This window comes from Capricornis sumatraensis, chromosome 1, assembly GCF_032405125.1.
Source record: "Capricornis sumatraensis isolate serow.1 chromosome 1, serow.2, whole genome shotgun sequence".
Taxonomy (NCBI): Eukaryota; Metazoa; Chordata; class Mammalia; order Artiodactyla; family Bovidae; genus Capricornis; species Capricornis sumatraensis.
In genome coordinates this window covers 172,006,899-172,020,885 of record NC_091069.1, presented here as the reverse complement: position 1 = coordinate 172,020,885, position 13,987 = coordinate 172,006,899, and the positions used below count along the sequence as shown (strand labels likewise).

General features: G+C 34.5%; 1 protein-coding gene across 2 annotated transcripts in view; it reads right to left on the bottom strand.

Moving 5' to 3' along the window:
* The window catches only part of STXBP5L (syntaxin binding protein 5L), a 323,261-nt gene extending 309,874 nt beyond the window's left edge, over window positions 1-13,387 (bottom strand). For both annotated transcript variants that reach the window (XM_068974295.1, XM_068974303.1), the window contains exon 1: window positions 13,199-13,387. In XM_068974295.1, the coding sequence (XP_068830396.1) occupies window positions 13,199-13,387 (189 nt within the window). The remainder of the gene's footprint in view (window positions 1-13,198) is intronic.
* Between the last annotated feature and the right edge of the window lie 600 nt (window positions 13,388-13,987).

Genomic DNA, 13,987 nt, shown 5'->3' with positions numbered 1-13,987 from the left:
TAGAAATTAGGTTAGTTATCAAATAGCATGATTTGAAAATAATTCTTTGAGGATTACACTAAGCATACAAGTTTAAATACTTTTCAAGAGAATATTGATAAATAAAAGACAATCTGTGACTTTTAGTATATTAATAGTGGCAATAAAACTATTAGACTGGTTAGGAGAATGAAAATTGTGGCCAAAAAATAGGCTTTAAACATTTTCCAAGTTCTTTCATTTTAGAATAAGAGACCTTTTAGCCAAGAGAATAGAAACAGAGAGTAAACACATTAAAAATGATACAAAAATACAAATAAAGAGGAAGAAACAATAAAGAGGGAAGAAACAAAGAATTTCAGCCATTTTTTAAAATTTTCATTAAAAAAAGAATAAAAGAAGAAGTTTCATAAAAGTTACAGAAAATGAAATACACATGATGCAAATCCTTAATCACATAAAAAATATAAATGGTTCATGTAGTGTGTAGTAGTCTTGCAAACTCACTCTAAAAAGATGATGGCCCAGTTTAAAAGTGCCTAATATAGTTATACATAATACAGACTTTCAATAAGTAAGTATATAATAAGTACCTGAATTCACCTGATGCCTAGTCTAATACCCAATACTGTGTCAAAACAAAAGAGTACTAAATATTGATCAGTTTGAAATGTAGAGACATATCGAATCACTATGTTGCATAATAGGAACTGATGTAGTGTTGTAGATCAATTATACTTCAAGAACAAATGAACAAAAATCTCACAGAAAAAGAGATCAGATTTGTGGTTACTAGATGTGGCTGGGGGTAGGGGGTTAGGTGCTGGATAAAATCAAAAGGTACAAACCTCTGGTTACAAAATAAACAAGTACCAGGTATGTATCAATGTACAACATGATAAATATAATTAACACTGCTGATTACATATTATAGTTATTAAGAGTAAATCCTACAAGTTTTTATCACAGGAAAAAATTTTTTCTTTAATTATATACCTATATGAGATCGACCCCGTGGACTGTAGCCTACCAGGCTCCTCCGTCCATGGGGTTCTCCAGGCAAGAATACTGCAGTGGGTTGCCATTTCCTTCTCCAGGGGATCTTCCTGACCCAGCGATCGAACCCAGGTCTCCCGTATTGCAGGCAGATGCTTTAACCTCTGAGCCACCAGGGAAGCCATATGAGATGATAGATGTACATAAACTTGTGATCATCACTTAATGATGAATGCATATCAAATCACTATGTTGTACACCTTAAATTTTACACTGCTGTATGTCATTACATCTCAATAAAATCAGGATTTTAAAAAGGGTATTGAGTATTACCTCAAGTAGCAAAGGAACTTTGGTTAAGACAGAACTGGAAAAAAGCAAAAAAGATCCAATAATAAACTACTAAGAGTCTTTCAGATTATATAAGTAACCAGTAATAAGTGTACAAATTATTTATAAACGGAGTTCTCAATATCAAAGTATGTTCCTCATCAGTATTCTGATTCTCTTCTTACTGCCCTCTGATATCCTATAATGTAGTAGAAATCTACATTAACACACCTGACCAATCTACTTTCAGCTTCTTGCTATAATATTCTAAGTATACAGAGTGAGTCCTTGCAAATACTTTCTTTTTTTCACTTGTCTTTTAAATATTCACTTAAATAGATACATGTAACTGGATCCCATCCCTCCAGTAACTAATTTCATAGATAAAAATTAAAACCATTGAGTGCAACCTAAATAATCTACTCCACTCTTTTTACTTTGATATATCCTATGTCTTTTACACTTTCCTCTTTTCTAATATTCTCAGGGAAATACACCCAACAGTAGCAACACAAGGTATGAATAGTTGAGGCTCATTTAAAATACTGGGCTTCCCTGGTGGCTCACCCACCTGCGATGCATGAGACCTGGGTTCGATTCCTGGGTTAGGAAGATCTCCTGGAGAAGGGAATGGTTACCAACTCCAGCATTCTGGCCTGGAGAAGAATTCCATGGACTGTATAGTCCATGGGGTCACAAGGAGTTGGACACGACTGATTTAAACTATTATTTTTCCAACTCCTTAAAAGATGTGACCATCTCTAGAAAATAACTTTTAAAGTCTACTTTTCATCTTGCGGTACACTGCACAGCCCACTCACTTCCTCACATATAGTCACCCAGTTCAGAAATGAATCAAAGAGCCTATATTCAACAACACACACGAAAGCACAGGACAGCAGATCTCAAAACAAAATGTAACATGACACAAACTGAACTAAAGATGAGTTCAGGTCAGATGAAAATGAAATGTGAATCTTATTTGGATCCCAAGACATGTACATATTGCTGTATTTAAAATGGATGACCAACAGGGACCTACTCTTTAGCACAGGGAACTCTACTTAATGTTATGTGGCAGCCTGGATGGGAGAGTTTGGGAGAGAATGGATACATGTATGTGTATGAGTGAGTCACTGTGCTGTCCACCTGAAACTATCACAACACTGTTAATCCGCTATACTCCAAAGCAAAGTAAAAATTTAAAAAAAAAATGATACTATGGGACAATCTAGGGCTTCCTCAATAGCTCAGTTGGTAAAGAATCCGCCTGCAATGCAGGAGACCCTGGTTTGATTCTTAGATCGGGACGATCCTCTGGAGAAGGGATAGGCTACCCACTCCAGTATTCTTGGGCTTCCCTTGTGGCTCAGCTGGCAAGGAAACCACCGGCAATGCGGGAGATCTGGGTTTGATCCCTGGGTTGGGAAGAAGGGAACAGCTACCCACTGTGGCCTGGAGAATTCCATGGACTATATAGTCCATGGGGTAGCAATGAGTCAGACACAACTGGTACTATGATACTATGGAACAATCTAGGAAATTTAAACATTAACTGCATATTAGATTATAAAAAGAAATTTTGTTCATGTTTTTAGATGTGACAATGGTTGGGGTTTATATTATTTTAAAGGGGGGAGCCTTTATCTGATATCTGAAGTTTTTTAGATATTCAATAAAAAGGCATAACATGTGGGGTCTGCATTAAAATAATGAAATGGTAAGTGAAGATTTACAAAAATTGTTGAAGCCAGAAGTTTATTATAATACTATCTCTTCTTAATATTATGTTTTTCAATTGTTGAGCCAAAAGTTTATTACAATACTGTTCTTAATATTATGTTTTCCATAAAATAACAAAAACAAAAGATAGGTGAAAGTAAAGAGCATCTTTGTGGTAGGCAGAATAATGGTTCCTGAAAGAATCTGTGAATATATTAGGTTATATGGCAAAGAGGAGTAAAGGGTTACAGATGATATGAAGGCTGCTTATCAGTGGACCTCAAGATTGGGAAATTAACCTGGATTATCCTATGGGACCAACGTAATCACAAGTGTCTTAAAACATAGACAAGGAAAGCAGAAAACTTAAGAGTCAAAGGATGCAATGTGAGAAAGATTCAATTTTGAAGATAGAAGGCTTTGAAGATAGAAGGGGGCCACCAGTCAAGGAATTGTGAATAGCCTATAAAAGCTGGACAAGAAAACACTCTTTCCTAGGCCCTTCAGAAAGAAATGCAGTCCTGCCAATGACTGGATGTTAGGCCAGTGACACCTATTTCTAACTTCTAACCTCCTGAATTATAAGATAATAGATTTGTGCTATTCTAAGCCATTAGTTTTTGGTAATTTGTTGAAGCCAAAACAAGAAACTAATACAATCTTCTAGCAGACCCACAAATTTTTATATGGAGATAAAGCATAAAGTTTACTGAGAATTCAAATGAAATATGTATTTGCCTCAAGTAAAGAAAAAATTTCCAACTCAGACCCCTTACTATCTTTTTCTGGTTTAAATAATTTTTTATTGTTCAGTATATTTCTTTCTCTTGTGTCTTATTTTGTTTTTGTTTTTTAGAAACTATAAATTCGAGTTTAGGGAAGCTTGCCTTTGTCTTGAAAAACAAAACAACAAAGCTTTTATATCATTTGCTAACCTGGTTTTAAGAGCAAGATGGGAATTATCTTGTAAGAGTATATCTATACCATGAATGATGGAGGTCTAAGTCTGGTGCTAAAAGGAGACAACAGCATTGTTGACAAAATAATAATCTGCTGGTGACATTTGTGTAAAATAAGCCATTGCAAATTTCTAAACTCTGTTAGAAAGATACCCTTATTATCTTAAAGAGCAGGTACTTTTACCTATGCTACTTTCCCCTTTCTGGTAGCCTCAATTTCTTCCGTGGGTCAACTGCATTAACCATCCCCCACAATATACCAAAATGCTACAGAATTGACCATCTCTACTACTTTCCCAACACTTTTCTCTTATTTAAAACCAATTTACAGACTTAATCTTAAAATTACTGATTCTAACAATTCTATATTCTATTATCGTGTGATCTTAATTCTATCCATCATCTTACTATAAATATCTTTGCCCTAATCAACTTTCTCCTGGTCTAATTCAGCTGTCTCTTGGTACTTCTGACTTGTTTGTTGTTTTTCATTTCTTCTGTTTCCACCATCCTTGATCTCTCTGCAATGCTAAGACACCCTTGAAGTTCTCTTTCTTAATATCTTTCTAAAGAAACTTTTCAGATTATCTGTCTCTACTTTTGAGTTTTCCTCATATCATTGTGCTAAGTTCTCTCACCTCTTTTGCTAGCCTTACATTTCCATCTACTTAAATGTTTACAATCAGTAAATATTTCTCCCAGACACAATCTAACTTCTCAATTTTCTGTACTACTTTTCAACCTTTTTTAGTTTGAAGACTTAAAGACAGGTCTTTAGTCAATTTACAATGAACAAATCAGACTGAACATTGAGCCATCCAATCAATTTTCTTGATCACCTAATTTATTGTCTTCATTTAAGTAAAGTACCAGATTTCTAATGTGACTGAAATGTACAGGTGATTAACAGAGCAGAAAAACTGAAAAAACATAACAATTTTCTCTGGCTACTCTTTAAATCTACATTTAAAACCCCCATTATTCGTTGCTTTTATGCTACTTCCAATTCAAGAGATATACTTACTGTACATACATAACCCAGTTATAAGATGCTACTAAAATTAATACAATAAATACTGCATATTTTAATTAAAATTCATTATATTGATTATGTATCATCGTTACATAATATATTCAAATTCATTCTCTATACCATTAATAACAATTGGTATATCTGGGCCTCAATAGAACCAAAATCATACTCTTCTTCCTAATATTTTACGTAAGTCCAGAAAGTATCATGAGTGATTTCTCTGACACATCAACCAAAACACATTATTTCACTCATTATAGTCAGTTGGTTGAGAATGATTTATGTTCTAACCATTTTTAACTCTGTATAATAAATATCTTTGGAAAAATTAAACTTATCAAAATACCTTTTTGTTGTATGCCTTCAGTGACTATGAATGCTCCATTTAATCAAGCCTCTGTACAGGTAGGTTTTCTATGCACTTTTTAGAGGTTTTATATTCTGTTCTTTACAACTATCTTCTATAAATCCTTTAAATACAATTTTCTTTATTTCTAAAACTTAATCACTTTTCAGGATTGGGAACTCATGTACACCCGTGGCGGATTCATGTCAATGTATGGCAAAACCAATACAGTATTGTAAAGCAAAATAAAGTAAAAATTAAAATTAAAAAAAATATATGCTTAATACATATTTTTAAATAAAAACACTTGTGTTTAACACACATTAAAAGATTAGCCCTTTAAAAATAATCAAGAAAAGTTACCTTTTTAAAATTAAAAAAAGGACCCTTGCTATAAATAAGATCTTTTATAAAAGATACTTATTTTGACAATTAAGTAGGAAAAACCTCAATTTAAAAAGCGTTTAAAACAGGGCTTCTACTTGAAACTTCTAACAGATGTAGTCAAAGTTATTGCTATTAAACTACTATGTATATGGTTCATAGAACTATATTGTAGGAAATCAATATAATCATTCTATCATTACAAGTAAACTATGAAACTATGATTTTTCACAGGCACATTTTCAAGTGAAGGCAGAAGGGGTCTATAGAAATGCACTAACCTTCAAGAAATAGGAATTTGGTTTAATCACTACTGATAATCCTAAGTCAGAAACTATATAAGATTTTAAATTAGTTCTATATTGAGACAAAGCATCACACCACTGTTCTTAAGAACATAAGAACTGCCATACTAAATGGGACCAACAGCCCAATTTGCTGACAATATACTAGCACCAAAGGACCTTTTGTGAGAAAACATAATTATTCTCTCTGGTAACCTAAAAAATTTGTAATCATATTTCCTACAAATCTATAATCCATTACTTGAGCTTGCCCCTGCACTCTTATGCTTTCAGGATAGGTAAAGCAGAGAGTTTTCAGTTCAGTTCAGTCGCTCAGTCGTGTCCAACACTTTGCAACCCCATGAATCGCAGCACACCAGGCCTCCTTGTCCATCACCAACTCCCGGAGTTCACCCAGATTCACGTCCATTGAGTCAGTGATGCCATCCAGCCATCTCATCCTCTGTTGTCCCCTTTTCCTCCTGCCCCCAATCCCTCCTAGCATCAGAGTCTTTTTCAATGAGTCAACTCTTTGCATGAGGGGGCCAAAGTACTGGAGTTTCAGCTTTAGCATCATTCCTTCCAAAGAAATCCCAAGGCTGATCTCCTTTAGAATGGACTGGTTGGATCTCCTTGCAGTCCAAGGGACTCTCAAGAGTCTTCTCCAACACCACAGTTCAAAAGCATCTATTCTTCGGCGCTCAGCCTTCTTCACAGTCCAACTCTCACATCCATACATGACTACTGGAAAAACCTTGACTAGATGGACCTTAGTCGGCAAAGTTGAGAGTTTAGAACACTGAAATAGCTTGGCTTTGGTTTTCCAGTTCTTAAAATTAATTTATTTTAATTATATTTGGCTCTTAAATTTGTTAATATCTCAATCCCAACAAGAGTGCTTAATTTATCTGGTTTGTCTCAGTTACTATTCTTAAAGTTGCCTATTTGCCACTGTCCATTGTGGTGACAGGAGCTTGAAGTCTTTGTCAGATGCTTTATCCATAATAAATGATCTTGCAGTGTCAACTGTACTATCTTTTATTCTACCCATTTATAAGTATAGAATGAGACAAGTTCACACATCTCAGACAATCTTGTATAGTTCCTCGAATGAATGAAAACTGCAGAAACAGGGAACTATAATTATGGACTGTGCCAACTTCAGTTACAGACCCTCCAAAGTAAATGATACTAAATTAGAAGACTATGGAGACAATGAAAAACCTGGAGAAAAGATATCTAGGCAATTAATCTCCTTTCAGCTTTTCAAGATCCTGGAAAGCCCAACTCTCCACAGTCCACAACTATATTTCTGACCTTACACTTGTTTCTCTGGGAAGATCTGATATCACATCTGGTATGACGATCATGATTACAATCCATTCCCATGTAAGAAGTTACACTAGTTATCTGTATGTTGGCTCTCACACCATGACCATTTATAAAATCAACTTATAAATGTTGATGAAGAGTGAGTTGGCTAATTTAAGAATTTATTCAAACTTTAGGCCATCTGTTTCTAGTGATATATTTATTTTTGTCTATTTAGTTAATTAGGTCTAGAATACCCCATGTGTTTGTCACTGTCAATCTAATACTTCTAAATTGTTCCCCTAAAAAAATCGTTTGGAAACAAAAATAAAAACTTAAATAAATTTAACTGAATCTTTCTATAATCTTCTTTTCCATATCTTTCTAAAAAATATGTGCCATGTTCCTAGAGTGGTGTCACTCTTTTGCTCAATGGCTTCCTTGTGTTTATGTAATATAAGATGTATTTAATAAAAGTATTTTCCAAAAAAAATTGTTCAGAATATCTAGTTTTCTCTTAATACATCACTCTACGAGATTCCTAGTTTTCATTCATTCATTCAACAATTATTTGACTCCCTTCTATGTGGCAGGCTCTGTTCTATGAATTAGTGAGACAGTTGTGAACAAAATAAAGCCCTGTCCTCATGGAGTTATATTATAATAGGCAAAGCAAAAATAAAGCAAGTAAACATAATTTAATAACAGTTAGTTGTAAGTGTTATCAAGAAAACATAATCAGGATAAGGGTAGAGAGCAAAGATGATGAGCAGTGGTCAATGAAGATGTCTCTGAGAAGTTAACAACTGAACCAAGAACTGAATGATATAACGGCAACAAGTAATGTAATTATTTGGGGGTAGGGGGGAAAAGTGTTCATGTAAAGGAAACAGCAAATGCAAAAAGCCCTGAGACAGGAACATTTTTGAGAAATAGTAAGAAAGCAAGTGTAGCTGGTGCAGAGTAAGTAACAGAAAACAGTTGAAAATGATGTCTATCTGGGGTCAGATCATTTAGAGCTTTATAAGACATAACAGGAGAAGGCAATGGCACCCCACTCCAGTACTCTTGCCTGGAAAATCCCATGGACGGAGGAGCCTGGTGGGCTGCAGTCCCTGGGGTCGCTGTGAGTCGGACATGACTGAGTGGCTTCGCTTTCACTTTTCACTTTCATTCACTGGAGAAGGAAATGGCAACCCACTCCAGTATTGCCTGGAGAATCCCAGGGATGGGCTGCCGTCTATGGGGTCGCAGAGTCGGACACGAGTGAAGCAACTTAGCAGCAGCAGCAGCAGCAAGACATAACAGAACTTCTGATTTTATTTTAAGAGAAATGAAAAACCATTGAAAAATTCTGAGCAGGAATGACATGATATGATTTAAATTTTAAAGGATTCTTCTACCTATTATGAGACTGTGGTGAGGCCCCAGTGAAAGCAGGGGAATCTCTTTTAAGAAACTCTTAAAAGAAACTCTTTTAAGGCAATAAATAGTAGCCCAAGCAAGAGAAGAGACATGGTCAGATTTGGGAAGTACTTTTAAGGGAGAGGCAACAGAATAATCTCTACCTTCTCAAAGTCTCTATGTTTCCTGAGGAATTAATTATGTTGCCTATTCTAATAAGTGAGAAAAATAAAGCAGAAAAAGTACTGGATTTGAGGATGAAAAATCAGAGCATTAAACTTAGCTATGTTTCTTACCAACTGTGGAGAGGTAAATTCTCTGGTCTCAGATATCTTCTCAGTAAAAGAAAAATATAATACTACCACTGACGTCTTTACAGGACTGTTATGAAGGTTAAATGGGATATCTTACAGGTGAAGCTTTCTAATTTTAATTTAACCAACTTGCATTCTCTTTGTAAAACACAGGTTGATATTAATGGTTCATTAAATGTTCAAAACTACTAAACTCTGTAGCTAGAATACTCACACTCTCAAGCTCCCAGACTAACTAGGTACGGGCCATGTAACTGTAGGGATAAACATAAAATGAATCTAGAAAAAATACATACACACACATACGTTTGTTCATCTATACTTTGTATATACTTCCATATATATATATCATCTAGATCATACACACAAGTATAAACTGCTTACTGAAATACGTATATGTCTGTGTGTGTGTATATATACATCATCTGACACTTAAATTTCCTCTGAAAGCATAAATATCCTTATTCTATTTTAAACAAACAAAAACTGAACATTGCACATAATGAATTTGGGATGATTTATGAATAAGAAGTCCACACAGAACTTCAATCAGAGAATCAATATGCAACAGAAAAATCTTGATGGGTTATCAGGTGCTTTGTAAACTGATGCATGTTTAAATGTTTGAGATATATATCATTATCAATGACTTTATGCTTCAATCTCCTTTCAATTAATCAACGAACCATGGATATGCTACTTCATTCATAAAGTACATCAAGTGCCTACTATAGTGATTCTCAATATTGACTGTGCATCAGAATCTCCTGTGGGTACTTTTTAAAAGATATAAGTGCCAAGGCCCCATCCCTAGAAACTGAGTTTCTAGGACTAGGGTAGAGCTAGAAATCTTTCTTTTAGGAAGAGTTGAGAACCACTGGCCTAAAAGGTAGTGAGCACCCTAACAATGAGAAGAAAATAAAATAGAATTGTTTCCCAAAGAGTTCATAGTATAATAGTGTCAAAAGTCTTTTTAAAACACAATAAGTTGCTAAATTCACATCATGCCAGATGCTACAGGAAAAAAGAGACATGAGGAGAAACCCTAACTCTGTCTGGGGTAGGTAGATGAGGAAGGCAGTGGTCAGAGTTGGTTTCATATAGATGGTGTTTGAACTATGAAGTAATGAAAGGTAACTGGAATTCTCCAATTATATTAAAGCTGGAAGAGATATTCTAATCAGAAACAGTGAGCTAAGAAAAGGCATTGGGATATGAGAAAATAATGGTGCTTTCTGAGAATGCACTATATCTAGAGCATCAAAGAAACAAGGATGGAAAGGTAAACACAAGCCCCTTCCAAAAGGAACTATATCAAGTTAAATAGTCTGAAGTTTAGTGTACAGAGCAGTAGTTTCAAACTGTTTTCATGAAATTCAAGTTCAGAAAAGGCAGTTCAATATTTCAAAAAGGCCATACAAATATCTGAACAACACCGGGTATTCAAACGCATACACACTGAACTTAAAACAGACTGCAGTAAACCAATGCATTAACCTGTTTTTTGCTGACCTTGAACCAAAATTTCTTCCGCCATTTGTTTCTGAAATTCTTACAGATGTGTCACTGATTATAAAGCCTGTATTTTTATAAGGCTAGCAAATGTCCTACTACCTGCCTAGGCATAATATCATATAACAAAACCAAATATAAAAAACAAAGACTTCTGTTTGTAGATCACGAACTGCTCCAGGGAAACCAACATAGAATTTGTAGCAGGATAATGACATAAATAACATTATAATTCAGAAATAACCATTATAACAAAATGAATTGGAATAGGGTAAAACATGAGGTGAGAAGATCAGTTAGGAAGTGACTTCAAGAGACCAAGCAAGAAAACATGATAGAATAAACAAGTATTGAAGATGATGTAAAGGGAATAATGGAAATACTAAAAAAATAGAATATGATTTGAAGACCAATCAAATAACAGAAAAAAAGATGGTTTTCAAAAGAGCAGATTCATACTTTAATTTTAGCCATACTGAAAAGACAGAAGTACTTAGAAGGTACCAACTGTTTAGTACTCAGAAATGAATATCTTTTACACATTTAATCAGCGAGTTCAAATTAATTCCCCATTTTAGCAACAGTCTTAATTTTGGGATATCTTTAATCCATCTTTATATATTTTGTTACAATCCAGAAAACCTAAAATCATGCAACCACTTTTTTAAATTAACTATATTCCTATCTAAGGATGTCACAGCACTTTCCCCACTTGGTGAAATTTCAATACTATTAGTGTTCAGCACACATAGCTATCTATCCTTATAATTTCTTTGAATATTATTACTTAATATTTTATAGCCCACTGGTTATAGTCATTCTATCAAGAACAAGGTGATTTTAAAACTTTAACAATAATATAAATGTGTGTTTCATTGCCTCTTCCAGCTTATACATTGCCTTCACCTAATCATCTTGTTTGATCTTCCCAATCCTTTCAGGTAAGAAGAGCAGAAATACTTACAGAAGCCCGATTACCATACTACAGATGAGAAATTCAAGTCACAAGGAGATAAACGTCTTACCAAAGATTATATGGCTGACAAGTGACAGAGCTTTAAATAAAATACAAATTTTCTGATTCCTAGGTCGGTGTTCTTCCTACCATGCCATATGTTTTTTTTAAATAATACATATTTAACTTTTGCCACTTAGCCTGACTATCTCTTGCCTACATAAATAAGTAGGTGATTATCTGTCCTATTTTCCTCTCTTGCTTTCCCCTAAAACCTTATCTACCAGCTCTATAACCTCAAGAGTCCAGTGCCATTCTGTTTCAGAAGTTTATCTTTTCTATATCAATTTTAACTCTACTAAAACTCTCCTGCATTACTATCACATTCATGAACTGAGACACTTAAGCAATTGTTTTCAGAATCTTAGAAGGGTAATAGCAATACATCAAAGATTAGAGAATCTGGACATAATTCCCCTGCCTAGCAGTTTAAATCTGGCCTTTAGGGCCCTTTTACATATTTGTCTCATTAAGCGCCTCCCTTATTTGACAAAATATCTATTATTTTAAAGTAAGGATAAAATTGTACACAACTTTGTATAAAACTGTACTGTATACAAATTTCACAGAGCAGGTTAGGACTAAATCTGTTTAACCTAATTCTAAATAAATTCACTTTTACGTAAACTAGTTTATAATATTTTAATAATTAAAGACTTGTTTTTATAGTGACCCTACTGGCAACACAAAGACAATAATTGAAACTTACCCCATTACACATGATTTACTACACATAATTTGTTTACTACAAAAACAATTTTAATAATTTCAAAAAAATTTGTGTTGAATTACTCAAAAAAGTAATACTTAATTTCTATGATTTCAAAAATTTACTATTTCTTCTCATGCATATAAATGACTTGGTAACTTTTTTATTGAACATAAAAAGTCAAAAGCACATTTCTAAGCTACCTCCTAAAAAAACAATAAAAATTATAAATCCCCTTATGTCAGAAAATAAAACAATTACTTCTATATATGAACACAAGGCTTGTTTTGTAAATTCTCCACCCTCCCCATCAGAAACTCTTTTGCTTATTAGCTCAATATTAAACTATAATTACTTAAAACGTTTCCTCACTAAACAATAACACAGTCTATTTTTGAGTTCCTATAAGTATTAAGCCCATAGTATTTGTTTATTAAGAATTTAAGAACCTAGGTACGTTTTTACTCAGAATTTCAAACACTGCCTTCAGATCTTTTAATGGATGTATTCATCTAGCTCTTCTCTTTTCAATTCTAGCAACATCTTAATAGCGTTAATCCTTTTATACTGAACAGTAAAATTAGTTTCTCTGAGTGACAACACTGAATTAACTATTCATACATAAATATTAAATTTAAAAGTATTCCAAGACTGAATCTTAATATTATCTTGCATATTCTACTGGTAATGTTTGCTTATTAATACTCCCCTTAAACTATAACTGCTTTTCAAGTTGATGCCTGGAATATCTTAATACAAACTGACTTACCCACAAAATTCTCTGCACCAGACTCTCTGATACCAGCATCTGAACAATTTCCAGCCCTTAGAGGGTGTGTTTTAATTCTTTCCTCACAGCAGTAAAATAAAGAATAAGCTTTAAGCCAATTTAAAACTTACCTTACAAATTTGGAAATAGTCTGAAGTCAAGGTTTCCTGAATCTCCTCTCTGAGAATCCCTGCAGTCCCTGCCGGATGTGTGGAACCACTTCCAGCCCCGCCACCACTGTTACTGCCACTGCCGCTGCCACTGCCAGGGGATGAGGCCGTTAAGCCATCCAAAACTTTTCGGAAATTAAACTTCTTCATTTTAAAAACTGTGGAGAAATTCAAAGGAAAGGGGGACTTAAAACATGGAATTAGTGTTTAGCTTTGTTTCATCAGTCATGGCACTAGCCAGTCCCCATTTTTACATGAGTTTTTCAAAAAGGAGAGGGGGAATCAATCTATCAAATTTTAATTATAGAAAGCATATCCTTCAAAAATATAAAACACAAACTCCAAGGGCACCAGTATTTCCTCCTCACACATCAAATTTTCAAGGGCTTTATCCCCAGCTGTAGCTACGCTTTATCAGCACCGAGGTAAAAATAAAAGGCAGTGTCATCATCGTCATTAGCATTATATCATCATTATTATACAATCAAACCAGAGTCCCACAAACCAAGAATCTCTTTCTTAAAGGCGGGCTTTCCTCCTGAAGGTTGAGCTCAGAGTATTTTTATTTTCAAAAAAATGGTGGTGGAAGGGAGCTAGTATTTATTCTGCCACCACCTTCGGGGGTCTCCCCCAACATCTTCAACGCTCGCTTTTTCTCAACAGGAAAAGAGACGTGGGGGGTGCTTTTTCTATTTCCCACTCAGAACAGCCGTACCCCCAAACACCTGCAGGTGATCCACAGCAACAGCC